Genomic DNA, 14,001 nt, shown 5'->3' on the forward strand with positions numbered 1-14,001 from the left:
TTATTTTTTAAACATTCCGTATTTGCTTTGGTATTGAAGATCTGTAACATTATAAAGTATTTCTTAAGCTAACCAAACTAAACTTTAACTATCTCTACCTCAGATTACTACCAGATATCCAGTACCAGGGTTTTGTCTAAGATATCTCCGGGTACACCATGTATCACTGGATCCAAGAATGTATCATATACCCTGAGACCTGAATATAGCATCATGCTTTCATTAATCAGAACACGGATAGGGAGTAGTAAGGGAGGGGGGGATGGAGGGAGGGGAATAGAAGGTTGGGGAAGGATCCAGGGGACTGAGGGATGGAAAACCCTGCAAGGGTTTGAGTGAGTTTATGTAGGCGCCCCAAAATGGGCGTGTATGGGGGATTGACAACACCCGTTGTAGCGCCGGCGCCTATATAGGGCGCCTCCGACGCCGAATTAATCAGTCTGTAGACACCCTCCCAGGAATACGCACAACATCATGGCATCAAAGGTGACGCAACAACAACAACATTTTTCATTTAACAACAACATTTCTCATTCAGCAACAACTTTTATTCCACATTATTGATTATTCATTCTCAAGACCTTCTGATAGAGTTGACTCTCTCTTAAACCATGAGATTTGAATATCCTATGCATTCAATGCTGTCGAAAATAAATGGTTCTTAGATATTTAAAACATTTCTTAGATAGTTGATCTAAGAAATGTTTAAGGCACAACATTTACTTTCGACAGCAACATTTTTAAATAACCAAATAATCAGCAATATCATTTTAAATTAATTACACAGGAATTGAGCCTTTTCCACAAACCGTGATTTCTAATCCCTATAAAGACTACGTTTCTTTTCACAAAAGTATTTCCATCAACATTTGATTTTTCAACAACATGTAATGAGATTACAATCTCTGTTACACATTTAATTCAAGTATATATTTTTTTAAACAAAGGAAATTCGTTTTTGAGGTACTCGTTACACAAACCATGTGAATAATTTTTAACATCATCTTTTGCATAATTGAAAATTATAAAGTAAGGTTTGAATAACCACATATTGGAACTGTGTATTTAAGAAGAAGTTTTATTTATTTCATACTTCTGGAAATTGTATCTAAACAATAATTTTCATGGTTTCATTATCAAATGCACTTTAATAACCAGCAATGTTTCCGATAAAAAAAACATTTAAAAACTATGATATTACCAATTCCTCCTAACAAAATTCATCAGCTTTCAAAATTGCAATGTTTTAGTAAAAAAAATAAGAATGATCTTTTCTCCAGGTTTTGATCGCTGCTCTGTTTGGAGTTGCTTCCTGCTCCAACCCTGCTCCATACAATCCTGCTCCTTATGCTGATCCCTACCCAGCTATTGCTCCAAGCTACAATGTAACTATCATATTTTGGATCCCCCCCCCCCCTTCCCCTTGAATTTGTAATACTTCTCTAAAACCATTTTCCGTAAATTCTAAAATTCTAAACTTTTATCTTAAGAACATTTTAACTATGATGCTGTTTTAGTACCAGTATGGAGTGAATGATCCCCACTATGGACCAGTATTTTCTCAGCAAGAAGAAAGGAACGACTACAACACTGCCGGAGAATACAGAGTAAACCTTCCTGATGGTAGAGTACAGATTGTATCCTACACTGCTGGACCTGAGGGATATGTTGCTGATGTCAGGTATGAGGGTGAAGCTCAGTACCCAGAGGAGAAAGCATATGCCCCTGCTCCCTACAAGGCTGCTCCCGCTCCCTACCAGCCAGCCCCTGCTCCCTATGTTCCTGCCCCCGCTCCTGCTTACAAACCCGCCCCTGTTGCCTACAAACCTGCCCCTGCTCCCTACAAGCCCGCTCCTGCCTATGCCCCTGCTCCTGCCTATGCCCCCGCTCCTGCTTACAAGCCCGCCCCCGTCTACCATTCCGCTCCAGTTTACAAGCCCGCCCCTGCCTACCACTCTGCACCTGTCTACCACTCTGCCCCTGCTCCAGCATATGCCCCAGCCAGGAGGTACGGATTCAACATTGTCACCACTCCTGCACCTGAACTTCCCGCTGAGGTCAAGGAGGTCGTTGTTGAGGAGGCCGCTGCTCCCGTAGAGGAAGCTGAAGCCGCACCTGAGGCTGCCCCCGAGGCTGCTGAGGAATGAATCCACTAAGACTGCTGCTATGCTGTCTAACAGCTGTGCAGAAAACTGTTTTCAACCTCCAGTATTGCAATCTCGGTATTCTAGACACTAGTCATATATTTATGCTAAGTTATTATTTTTGTTACTTAATTTAGTTATCCACAATAAAAAGTACAAATTCAGATTTATTATTTATGTTAGTTTTTGTTCTTTAAGCTAAGTGAATCTTCTTCTTATATAGGCAATTCATATTTGTCTTCTATGGTTCCAGAATCCGAGACAAATGATTTGCGGATTTTATAATCTTCTTTTGGGGATTTTCAATTTTTGACAATTTTTACTGAGGGGGCGGAAACGACTTGTGTGTGTGTGTGTGTAACAAAAGAGCGTGAGCACTGGATGAGAAGGCACATAAAGCATAAGGACTGGTTTTCTATTCCATGGTTTTACTCAAGGTACTAATGCAAGGAAAGTTATTTCAGAGGTGTACACTTTTTTTGTACTGCAGTGTACTGTCTTTGGGCGGAAAAGTAAACACAAGACGGATGTCACACCCTGACATGTAATCCATGTTTCACAAAAATAATCTTTGAAATATTGTGGTCATAGGAAACTATTATGCGAATTTTCAAAATTATCATAATAAAATGCTTTTTTCCTTCAACGGATACTAAACAAACACTAATGCATCTATTCTTGTTTACAAAGTCCGCCCTGAGAAAACTGGTTTAAATATTTACGCAGAGTATACGCAACTGCAATTAACTCTCCTTGCATTACATTCTTGGTTTTAATATACATAGTTTTGATTTAATTAGAATAGATTTTCAAGAGTAAAATTTTTCACACAAAGCACATACAGCGTGTCCCACGAAACATGACAGTTGCTGAATACTTTAAATGTCTTCTTCCATAATTTGTTAAGTAGTTTGATACCAAAGAAAATAATACTAAACATTTTATGGCAGTTTTATCATAGTAAAATCGATCCCAGATTAAGATTTATTGGAGTAAAAGATTTTTCTACCGAACTAAACTGCGAAAAGTCTTTAAATCTAATCCAGTTGGAAGACGAGATTATAAACTATTCATTAATTGCCATGTTTCGTGGGACACCCTGTATGTAGATTAAAGGTTTAAATATCAAGAGTGTGTACTGCTCATTGTACAGTACGGTACGGTATCGCAATAATTGCTAAGTAGTGCGCAGTTCAAGTACGTCCTTCTATAAAATTAGGGCTGGGCACTTTCAGAATTATTATAAACTATTTGTTTAAATAAAGAAAAAAAAAACTTTTCAGGTATTCATTTGTTCTTAGCTCAGAAATTAATATTTTTAATTAACATTTTCCATTCTTTCGTAAAGTTACCTTTCAATAACAATCTTAATTATATGAACGGAGTTAACGGTCAATATCCTAGCTGTTCAAGATTATATCATGCACTGATTAATTAATAATTAAACTTTAAGCAGAAAAATGAACAGGAGTCACCGTTTTTCATGAATGGATATGTTCTTGCAGTCCCTGGTGTATTTTTTACCTTATTTATATAGAGACTAAGCTCTTGTAATTCCATAACAAGAGGTTGGGTGATTTTAAGCAGAGAGATGAAATATCAATTTTGGTTTTACATTTATAGTAAATTCTTTTGGAGTAAGATTTGAAATTTGAAATTTTGTTTTTTTATCCAACAATCTTAAAGTAACCTTTTGTTTTTAGATTGGCATGTCCAATTCACTACAATACAATTTAAACCTTTCTCTGAGCAAGGATTAATGAGATATCCATATTTTCCAAGTAAGTATTATTACTAATTGTGATTTCCTTCAGAGTGACTTGTGATTCTATTGCTTAGATAAATAAATCTATGGTTAATTGGCGACACTAATGACGTTTTGATGCCAGATGTGTACAACAAGGGTAAAATTAAACAGAGTAAAATCTAAAAAGATAAAAAGAAAAAACTCTATTTTAGGGGCATTTTGTTGGCCGATCCCCCCTCACTTCCCCCCATCCCAAATTTTGTGCCCTTCAATCTGCTCCAATCGAAATTTAAGGGGTTTAACCCAACTCTCTAAGGCCTATTTTGTATTAGTACAGGGGGGGGGGGGTGATATCGGTATAAACAGGAGTAGGATAAAAAAAAAACTGGCGGAATTTTATACATTTACGTAATTTTGGCATGAACAGTACATATATATTGTATAGACCTTGTACATGTACATTGAAAAATATTATGTACAAAGCTTACACGGGCATTGCAGAACATATTTTAAAACAAGTCAGATTGGGTTTTAGAAAATTAAAAGGATTTAAGCAGTTGTATAGGGTTTAGCCCAGCCTTCCTTTCATGCCCAGGAAAATTACGAACTTTGTTTTTATCATATTTTGTAAAATCTAATTTTCAACATTTATGTCTAACTTAAAAAAGCATGTCAGGGGTGACTTATGAATAAAAAAAGAAAACCCGTTCTTAATGGACCAAATCTAACTCTGTTTACCATATGTAAAATTCAGGAAAAATTCTTTTAATTGTATCCAGAGCTTGGTGGATTAAGGTTGCATGCACTTTTTACATTACAACCTATTTAGATTTAAGTCAAGGTTTAATTAATAATCGAGATATTTTGTAAATCTGAAATTAGCTTCTCATTTTTCTATATATGTGTATTATGTAATTCTGCCCATAATTCTTTCTTATTCCTTTCATTCTTTCTTCTCATCATTCTCTTTCATTCTTCCAATACTTCTCATTATTCTCTCTCATTTCTCTCATCTTTTTCTCACATTCGTTCCATGTTTCTCATACTTCTCTCACATTTTCCTTTTTTCTCATTCTTCTGAACTTTTTTCTTATTCTCTCTCATCTTTGTTGCTCATCCTTCTCTCACATTCTTTTCATCCTTCTCATCATTCTCTCTTATCCTTCTCATACTTCCATCTCATTCTTCCCATCATTCTCATCATTCTCTCTTATCCTTTTCATACTTCTATCTCATTCTTCCCATCATTTTTATCTTTCTCTCTTATTTTTCTATACATATGTAATCCTACTCATAATTCTCTTTTACTCTTAATATTCTTCATTCTCATCATTCCATCCTTCACTTTCTTAATTATCATTTTTTCTATCCTTTTCCCTCTCATGCTTCCCATCCTTCTTATCCTACTTACTCCTTCTTCCCATCCCTCTCTATCAATCTTCCCATTCTTCTCTTTCTTAATTCTCATTTTCCCCATCCTTTACTCTCATGCTTCCCATCTTTATAATCCTTCTTAATCTCCTTCTTATCATCTTTCTATTTCATTCTTCCCATCCTTTTCAACTTCTTTCTCATTCTAAATTTCCTTTTTTTCTTCACACTCTTCTCTCCCATTCTTCCCATCCATCTCTCTCATTTTTATTATTCTTCCCATCCTTCTCTCACTCTTTCCATTCTTTTCTTTATTCCCTCTCATTCTTTTCATCCTTCTCATCATTCTCTATGAATCTTCTCATCCTTCTCATCATTCTCTATAATTTTTCTCATCCTTCTAATAATTCTCTATAATTTTTCTCATCCTTCTCATAATTCTCTATAATTTTTCTCATCCTTCTCATAATTCTCTATAATTTTTCTCATCCTTCTCATAATTCTCTATAATTTTTCTCATCCTTCTCATAATTCTCTATAATTTTTCTCATCCTTCTCTATAATTTTTCTCATCCTTCTCGTAATTCTCTAGAATTTTTCTCATCCTTCTCATAATTCTCTAGAATTTTTCTCATCCTTCTTGTAATTCTCTAGAATTTTTCTCATCCTTCTCAAAATTCTCTATAATTCTTCCCATCCTTTTTATCATTCTCTGTAATTCTTTTCATCCTTCTAATCATGCTCTTTAATTCTTCCTATTCTTCTCATCATTCTCTATAATTCTTCTCATCCCTCTCATCGTTCTCTGTCATTCCTCTTATTTATCTCTCTAACTCTTTCCATTTTACTCACTCTTTTCTCTTATTCCTTCCATTTCACTTTTTAATTCTTCTATCCTACCATCTCATTCTTCCCCAACCTTCTCATCTATCGGATCAGCATGTATGTATGTAGTCCTGTATAGTGTATATGCATGTTTTAAAATAAGTATATGGGTAATGACAACACCCATTCTTCCACCGGTTCTATCATATATAAAGAGAAGTAGATATTATATATGAATCAGTTTGAATTCAACCTCTCACTGGAATACACAACATGGCTTCAAAGGTGGAATAGTTATATTCATAAAAGTGGCATCTTAGGCGCAATCAGAGATTTTTTGAGAGGGAGGGCAAGCCCCATAAAGTGCATGATTGGAATAAAAAACAGTTTTTATTAAACAGTTTAGTGAATTGGTCCTGAAACCTTTACAATTTCCAATATATCACATTTGTAGAAATCTTAAAATTCTTGTATCTTGAACTCTCTCATTTTTTACTTGCTCATTTTACAATTAGACAAATTCTTCTCTTGCTTTTTATTTTGCATATGATTTAACTAGACAAATTATTTTAATTAGCTTTTCAAATTGCAATGTTTATTTAAAGATGATAAAAATAACCTTTTCTCCAGGTTTTGATCGCTGCTCTGTTTGGAGTTGCTTCCTGCTCCAACCCTGCTCCATACAATCCTGCTCCTTAAGCTTACAAACCCGCCCCTGTTGCCTACAAACCTGCCCCTGCTCCCTACAAGCCCGCTCCTGCCTATGCCCCTGCTCCTGCCTATGCCCCCGCTCCTGCTTACAAGCCCGCCCCCGTCTACCATTCCGCTCCAGTTTACAAGCCCGCCCCTGCCTACCACTCTGCACCTGTCTACCACTCTGCCCCTGCTCCAGCATATGCCCCAGCCAGGAGGTACGGATTCAACATTGTCACCACTCCTGCACCTGAACTTCCCGCTGAGGTCAAGGAGGTCGTTGTTGAGGAGGCCGCTGCTCCTGTAGAGGAAGCTGAAGCCGCACCTGAGGCTGCCCCCGAGGCTGCTGAGGAATGAATCCACTAAGACTGCTGCTATGCTGTCTAACAGCTATGCAGAAAACTGTTTTCAACCTCCAGTATTGCAATCTCGGTATTCTAGACACTAGTCATATATTTATGCTAAGTTATTATTTTTGTTACTTAATTTTTGTGTGAAAAATACTGAAAAGTATGATAAAACTTGCCTTTTAATTATAAATTTTTCTTTTTTTGAACAAACGATTTTACTGAATGATCATTCAGTTAGAAAATGAACAAAATAGATGGAAAATGAAGGATAATTTTAAAAACGAACTAAATCAATTTTTTAACAATTAAAAAAAACAAACGAAATCGGTCGTTCTCAAACGATGAAAAAACGAAATGAAAAAAACTCGCCCATCTCCACCTATCCTATACATTTGTAAAAAATTATTTTTGCATCACATCCTTCTCATCCTTAACTCTCTAATTTGTCCCTTCCTTCCCATCATCCTCTCTAATTTGTTCCTTCCTTTCTATCATTCTCTCTATTTCTTCACATCCTTCTCATCATTCTCTCTCATTCTTCACATCCTTCACATTCTTCCCTCTCATTCTTTCCATTCTTCTCTCTAATCCTTCCCATCCTTCTCTTTAATTTGTTCCTTCCTTTCTATCATTCTCTCTATTTCTTCACATCCTTCTCATAATTCTCTCTCATTCTTCCCTTCCTTCACATTCTTCTCTCTCATTCTTTCCATTCTTCTCTCTCTAATCCTTCCCATCCTTCTCTTTAATTCTTCCCTTCCTTCACATTTTTCTCTCTTACTCTTTCCATTTTTCTCTCCTATTCTTCCAATTCTTCTCTCTAATCCTTCTCATCCTTTCCATTCTTCTCTCTTATCCTTTTCATCCCTCAAATTTTTCTTTCAGATTCTTCAAAACCTACTCAGCCTTCTCTTCATTCTTCAAATCCTTTTCATTCTTTTCTCTCATTTTTCCTTTATTCTCAACCTACTCTCTCATTCTTTCCATCCTTGTAATTTTTCTCACTCATTCCTCCCATCCTTTTTCTTAAATCCTTCTCATCCTTCACATCCTTTCTCTAATTCTTCACATTTTCCACTCTATCTATATATAAATTTGGCTTTTCTGTCTGTTTGTCTGTTTGTTTGTATCCAATAAACGTCAAAACGGCTGAACCGATCGGGCCCAAACTTTTTGTGGGACATCATGTGACCACAGGGAAGGTTTACGAATGATAAAAATTTTTAAAAAACGTGTTTTAAAGGTTTTTAATTTTGTAAAAAAAATTTAAATTCTTGAATACCACAAATTTTTGTTTAAAAATAGGCGAATTTAAAATGTAAACAAAAAGAACATGTTCACAATTTAAATGGAAGATGGGCGCGAAGCGCCCTAAAAGCCTTGTATGCTATATTTGGACACCCTTACAATCGATTTCTTCATCTCAGTTTTAAAGCACTGAATTGTAAAAGGAATTGAGTTTTTGTCACAAATTAGAATTTTCTAATCTCTATACCTTTTTAACCTGATGGTGTAAACTTTCGTAGTTTCAACCTTAAATGATCTAATTCAACAATATTCATAGCTTGAAATATCTAAGGTCTGCGACTTTGGATTGTAAAGATATTGGGATTAGAAAATCAGAGATTGTGGCCAAGACTCATTTCCTTTAAAGCACTGAATTGTAAAATTTGTTAAAAGGAACTGAGTTTGCCAAAAACTCTGATTAATCCCAAAATCTCTTTAATATCTCTATTTCAAACTATGATATCAAAGGTTTACACCATCAGGTTGCAAACATATAAGGATTAGACAATTCATGTTTGTGTTAAAACTATACACATCTCATTCGCCTGAGGCAAATATATTTCCATTCGACCCTTTTGATCAGATACTTTGAGAGAACTGACTTGGTCTTGGGGGATTGGGGCATCAGATGGCTGACGATACTGCTTTCTTCCCCGGCTAGATAAATGCCGTTTCACTCCTTTCTCCAGCATCGATCTTCCCATAGCTCCGCCCTTTAAACGGTACTGACTTGATATATCTCCCAGATGAGAAAGGGGTTCCCCCATGGCAGCCTAGCCTCTTACATATACTAAGGCTGCAAACATACTCGGGGTTCAACGTCCTCTTAGGTTGGGTCTGGATTGTTTGGCTTGGAGAACCCTTGGTTGGGTTCAAATAATAGAAAGACCTTGATAATAAACTGGAAATAGATTTTTTTATATACCGTTTTATTTGTATGTGTGAGCTTGTGCCCACACCCCTTAACTAAAATAAATTATTAAAGTTAAAAAACAAGACCTCGTCAGTTCTCACAAAGTATCTGATCAAAAGGGTCGAATGGAAATATATTCGCCCCAGGCAAATGTCATGTGTATTTAGATCAACTTTGGTTGGTCCAACACTAATTGTTTGTATCGTTATAATGTAAAAATAGTTTTTTGCAACCATGCTTTGTTATTTCATTCAATCTTGGCTTTTTAATACTGAGTTTTTTCAAGTTTATAATAATATATCTAAATATTTGTTTTCATTATGATTTAAAAGACATTAGTTACTACACGTTTTTCAAACCTAAAGCATGTTTAGAACTGCAGACTAAGTGCAGAGTTGAACAAAGTAAATAAGTAAACAAATCTTTAATACATACAGGTTCAATATAGCTTGCCGTAACCACCATTATCTGCATGTCAACGGAAATAGGAGAAAGAAGTGAAGTTTTAAAATCATACAGGATAAAAAATTACAAAAGATAATTGCGAATTTTAGTTTTTAGTTTTTCGATAAATCTCCCTAAATCTTAGGAGATAAAAAAATTATGTATCCGTCATTTTCACTACAGTTCAATATTTTTAACTAAAAACATTCACTTTGCAAAGATATTTCAATGTTTTCTTCCCTTAAATTGAGATTCCTAATAAACAATATAAATAATGGTTTTGTTTATTGAAACAGGAACTAAAATTGTTGCATTATAAGTCTTGTGGAAAGAAAAACACCTGCTTTGTATAATCTTGTAATAATCTTCTGCATTAAAACTTCTTCAAGTTCATTCATTGTTTATTGTTTGATCAGTTTATATTATTACTCTGCTTTCCTATTAACAATTTTACTTTTCACTATTCCTCTCTAAGTCGCCATTTTTAATCAGTCTCATTTTTTGCGGATTTTTTTTCTTTTAAACTAAATTTTGTAACGTTTTTTTTCCGGGCAAACTTTTCCAGCCATAAACCTTTTCTGGGGTCACGTGAGGTGTGTCATAAAAATTTAGATCCGATCGGTTCAGCCGTTTTGACGTTTTTTTAATAAAAACAAAAAACAGACAGACAGACAAGCAAAATTGTTTTATAGATATACATATATTAATTTTATTTTTAGTTTTGTTGATTTTCAAAGGTTGAAAGGTCAAGATGTGAATCATTTAAATTACACGGGACAACTCTTTCAATACAAAGTTGAGTTTGGAGTGTTTAATGAATTCCTAAATCTGCAGAGTGTCTCAAAGATGATGATCATATTATTGATGATAATGATATTAGGAACGGTTAGCTGTGGTAAATCAACTGGATTTTTCAGCTCCAAGACCAGGAAAATTATCTGCGACAGGTTAAACAAGCTGAACCCTATCCATATGAAATTGCAATTGTTAAAAAAGATCTTCACATTTTGTTCATGATATCGAACTAACAAAAGTATTTTGATAAAACAAATATTTTGTTCAAAATTACGAAGAGAATTAGGAATAAAAAAATTGTGAGATATCCGTAGCAGTCTGTTATTATTTCGATAAAAATGTTTGTTATATCAAAATGCTTTCGTTCAAATTATATCTATTTAAATAATAAATCTTTCATTTAAAGAAATCCTCATCGTCATTATTTGTGTAAGTTTGCCTGAAATATTGATTGATTGATTGATTGTAGAGAAAGCAATGGATCTGACTGGTGGATTACCCCAACCCAGTATTTCTCCTGCTACCAGGATCAACATTGTTGTGGAGATGCTTGGAACAGAACCTGCTGTGACAAGGTATGCAATCTTTAAAGGGAGTGTCAGCTTAGTTTCCGGTCACAAGGAGGGGCTTTGAGTTTTTTATCCAAGATTGATGATTTACAATTACAACTTCTCTATTTGCTTTGTTTGCTTTGAAGGATACTCTAGTCAAGTCTCTTTATTTGGCAAATGACCAGAGCTGAAAACTTTAGAATGGTGGATATCGAGGTTAATGCTTGATCCTCTCTTTTTCTTAAGACTAACCTAATCTTGTACTGGTATCCTGAAAAGTGTATAAAATTCAACCAATCAGAGTCGCGTATATGAAGCCGATAAATTTGCACTTTTGCGCGCCATTCAAGATTATATAAAGAAATGGAAGGGACTCTCTTCTTTAAAAAACCGATTTTTGATTTTTTTTCTAATTTATCCAAGAAAGAACGGTTTAAGAAGAAAATCAAAGGTGTGTCCATTGGATACTCAGATGTAGTAATCGGGATTAAGGATATCTCATTCTAAAGTTTTCAGCTCAGGATCTATATTTGTTATTTCTTAACTATAGTACCTCGCAAACAGAGTTTTGAGTTTGCCATCAAGAAGTGGAGTTTTTGTCAAGTTTCAAACAGAAGTTAAACTCTACAAAAGTCGTGCAATAGCTGGGTGCTAACACCAAGTTTTGAACCACTTTTGATTTCCACTCATTAACTGGATGAAATTTGGTGACAGCAACTTGATCTAAACTTGACTTTTTGAATCTGTTTTTAATCTTTGTGAAGAAACAATCTTAAGAACTGACGAGGGTCAACCCAGACCGAAATATATTTTTTAAAAATGTGGAACTAACATCTACTTTTTTACTCTACAGAGGTTTGGTCCATCACCATCACTGAATTTTAAATCTTTTTGAATCTCAGTTTGTAACTTGGTTCAAAAGTCAGAGGTAACACCCAATTATGGCATGGCTGGTCGAACTCTGGTGGCAAAAATTTGACTTAAACACGATTTTTTAAATCACAGTTAGTAACTTGGTTCATAAGTCGGTGCTAACATCCAGTTATAGCACAGTTTAACTCCTCTGGACAACTAGTTGTTCCATCCTGTAGTTCTGATTGGTGGTTAAAAAGATTCTTAATTTGTAATCAAGCATTATTCAATGTATGTATTTTACACAAAACTCTTTATGTAAAATCACTTTTAGGAGAATAGCAATAAAAGCACAATGGTGATAATAACAGCTGTAATGGTAATTGTGATCTTACTGCTCCTCCTTCTGCTGGCTATCTACAACGTAAGGATTCGAAGTAGATATTATATTCGAGTGGCAAACCTTTGGAATGATGGTATTTTTACAGGATCTATGCCTAAATACAAGGTAATAAGCTTGAGGAGTTAAGACCACATCTATTAATATAAAGACAGAAATATGTATTCAAAAATATAAATTGCTTTTTGTTAAGCTTAACATCAATAATTCCTGCCCTGATGAACCCAGTGAAAATCATCAGAAGGAGGAGGCTCAAGAGAGTAAACAAGAACTACCAGAGAGGAAACATGATCTATCACGACATAAAGATCCATGGGGAAATAGTGATGACCGCAAGCTACCGTATGCAGAATCAAATGATGTGTTAAGCATAAACACATTGCCCTCCAGTATTGAAGAGACCCTTGAGAACGGGTTCAGGTCAAGGATCAGCCAGCTCAGTTCTGTTAGTCCTGTCAGTTCCAGTATTCCCTTCATCACTGGAGCAAGCAAACCCCTCCAAGGAGATCTATGCTCTTCACTCATGAAATATGAACCATATCAAATAATGACAATTGACCAAGGTAGTTTACAGTTGAAATTAAAATAATATAAAAAAATTAAAAATTTCTTGTTTTCAGAATCATCTCACTGGACCCAGGGGAAAGAATTATACAATCCTGTAATACCCTCGCTTTTAGATTCTAGTTATATTCCACCTCCAGCTGTATATATTCCTCCTAGATCCTAGTTATAAATTCCACCTCCAGCTGTATATATTCCTCCTAGATCCTAGATATATTCCACCTCCAGCTGTATATATTCCTCCTAGATCCTAGTTATATTCCACCTCCAGCTGAATGTATTCCTCCTAGATCCAAGTTATATTCCACCACCAGCTGTATATATTCCTCCTAGATCCTAGTTATATTCCACCTCCAGATGTATATATTCCTCCTAGATCCTAGTTATATTCCACCTCCAGCTGTATATATTCCTCCTAGATCCTAGTTATATTCCACCTCCAGATGTATATATTCCTCCTAGATCCTAGTTATATTCCACCTACAGCTGTGTATATTCCTCCTAGATCCTAATTATATTCCTCCTCCAGCTGTATATATTCCTCCTAGATCCTAGTTATATTCCACCTCCAGCTGTATATATTACTCATAGATCCTATTTTTATTCCTACTCCAGCTGTATATATTACTCATAGATCCTAGTTGTATTCCACCTCCGCTGTATATATTCCTCCTAGATCCTAATTATATTCCTCCTTGATCATATCCACGAAAGTTTTTGTTTTATTTTTGTTTTACAATGAATACAAAGAGAAAATATTCACAATTAAAATAAAAGCATAGTGTATTTAAATATGAAAGAAACGTTAGTCTTTTTAAAGTCATCTTGATTCTTAAAGTCGTCTTCCAATTCCAGAGTTTTCTGGTACTCACTGACTTTCAAAATATGTGCATCTGACCTACAAAATGTGTGCATCTGACCTACAAAATGTGTGCATCTGACCTACAAAATGTGTGCATCTGACCTACAAAAAGTGTACATCTGATCTACAAAAGTGTGTATCTGACCTACAAATTGTCTTTGTTCGACTTACAAATTGTAATTCAATCATTACATTTTCTTTAA

At 35.1% G+C, this 14,001-nt stretch overlaps 2 protein-coding genes across 2 annotated transcripts; both read left to right on the plus strand.

Moving 5' to 3' along the window:
• Positions 1-380: 380 nt before the first annotated feature.
• On the plus strand, positions 381-7,313 carry LOC111707269 (extensin-2). The gene is made up of 4 exons (XM_023480340.1): positions 381-486; positions 1,281-1,385; positions 1,518-2,144; positions 6,787-7,313. Exons 1-4 carry the CDS (start codon positions 475-477, stop codon positions 7,135-7,137), a joined length of 1,095 nt encoding a protein of 364 aa, XP_023336108.1. The 5' UTR covers positions 381-474; the 3' UTR covers positions 7,138-7,313.
• Positions 7,314-10,449: 3,136 nt separating this feature from the next.
• LOC111707277 (uncharacterized) lies at positions 10,450-13,712 on the plus strand. The gene is made up of 5 exons (XM_023480354.1): positions 10,450-10,721; positions 11,039-11,144; positions 12,307-12,480; positions 12,566-12,935; positions 12,993-13,712. The coding sequence occupies exons 1-5, from the start codon at positions 10,621-10,623 to the stop codon at positions 13,100-13,102; spliced, it is 861 nt and encodes a 286-aa protein (XP_023336122.1). The 5' UTR covers positions 10,450-10,620; the 3' UTR covers positions 13,103-13,712.
• The last annotated feature ends 289 nt before the right edge of the window (positions 13,713-14,001 follow it).

Source organism: Eurytemora carolleeae, unplaced genomic scaffold, assembly GCF_000591075.1.
Source record: "Eurytemora carolleeae unplaced genomic scaffold, Eaff_2.0 scaffold788, whole genome shotgun sequence".
In the NCBI taxonomy this organism is placed as follows: domain Eukaryota; kingdom Metazoa; phylum Arthropoda; class Copepoda; order Calanoida; family Temoridae; genus Eurytemora; species Eurytemora carolleeae.

Coding starts and splice junctions, on each gene's coding strand:
- LOC111707269 (XM_023480340.1), top strand. Junction 1,386..1,517: donor CTATTGCTCCAAGCTACAAT/GTAACTATCATA, acceptor ATGCTGTTTTAG/TACCAGTATGGAGTGAATGA. Junction 2,145..6,786: donor CCCCCGAGGCTGCTGAGGAA/TGAATCCACTAA, acceptor CCTGCTCCTTAA/GCTTACAAACCCGCCCCTGT.
- LOC111707277 (XM_023480354.1), top strand. CDS start 10,621: ATGATGATCATATTATTGATGATAATGATATTAGGAACGGTTAGCTGT. Junction 10,722..11,038: donor AGGAAAATTATCTGCGACAG/GTTAAACAAGCT, acceptor GATTGATTGTAG/AGAAAGCAATGGATCTGACT. Junction 12,481..12,565: donor GATCTATGCCTAAATACAAG/GTAATAAGCTTG, acceptor CTTTTTGTTAAG/CTTAACATCAATAATTCCTG.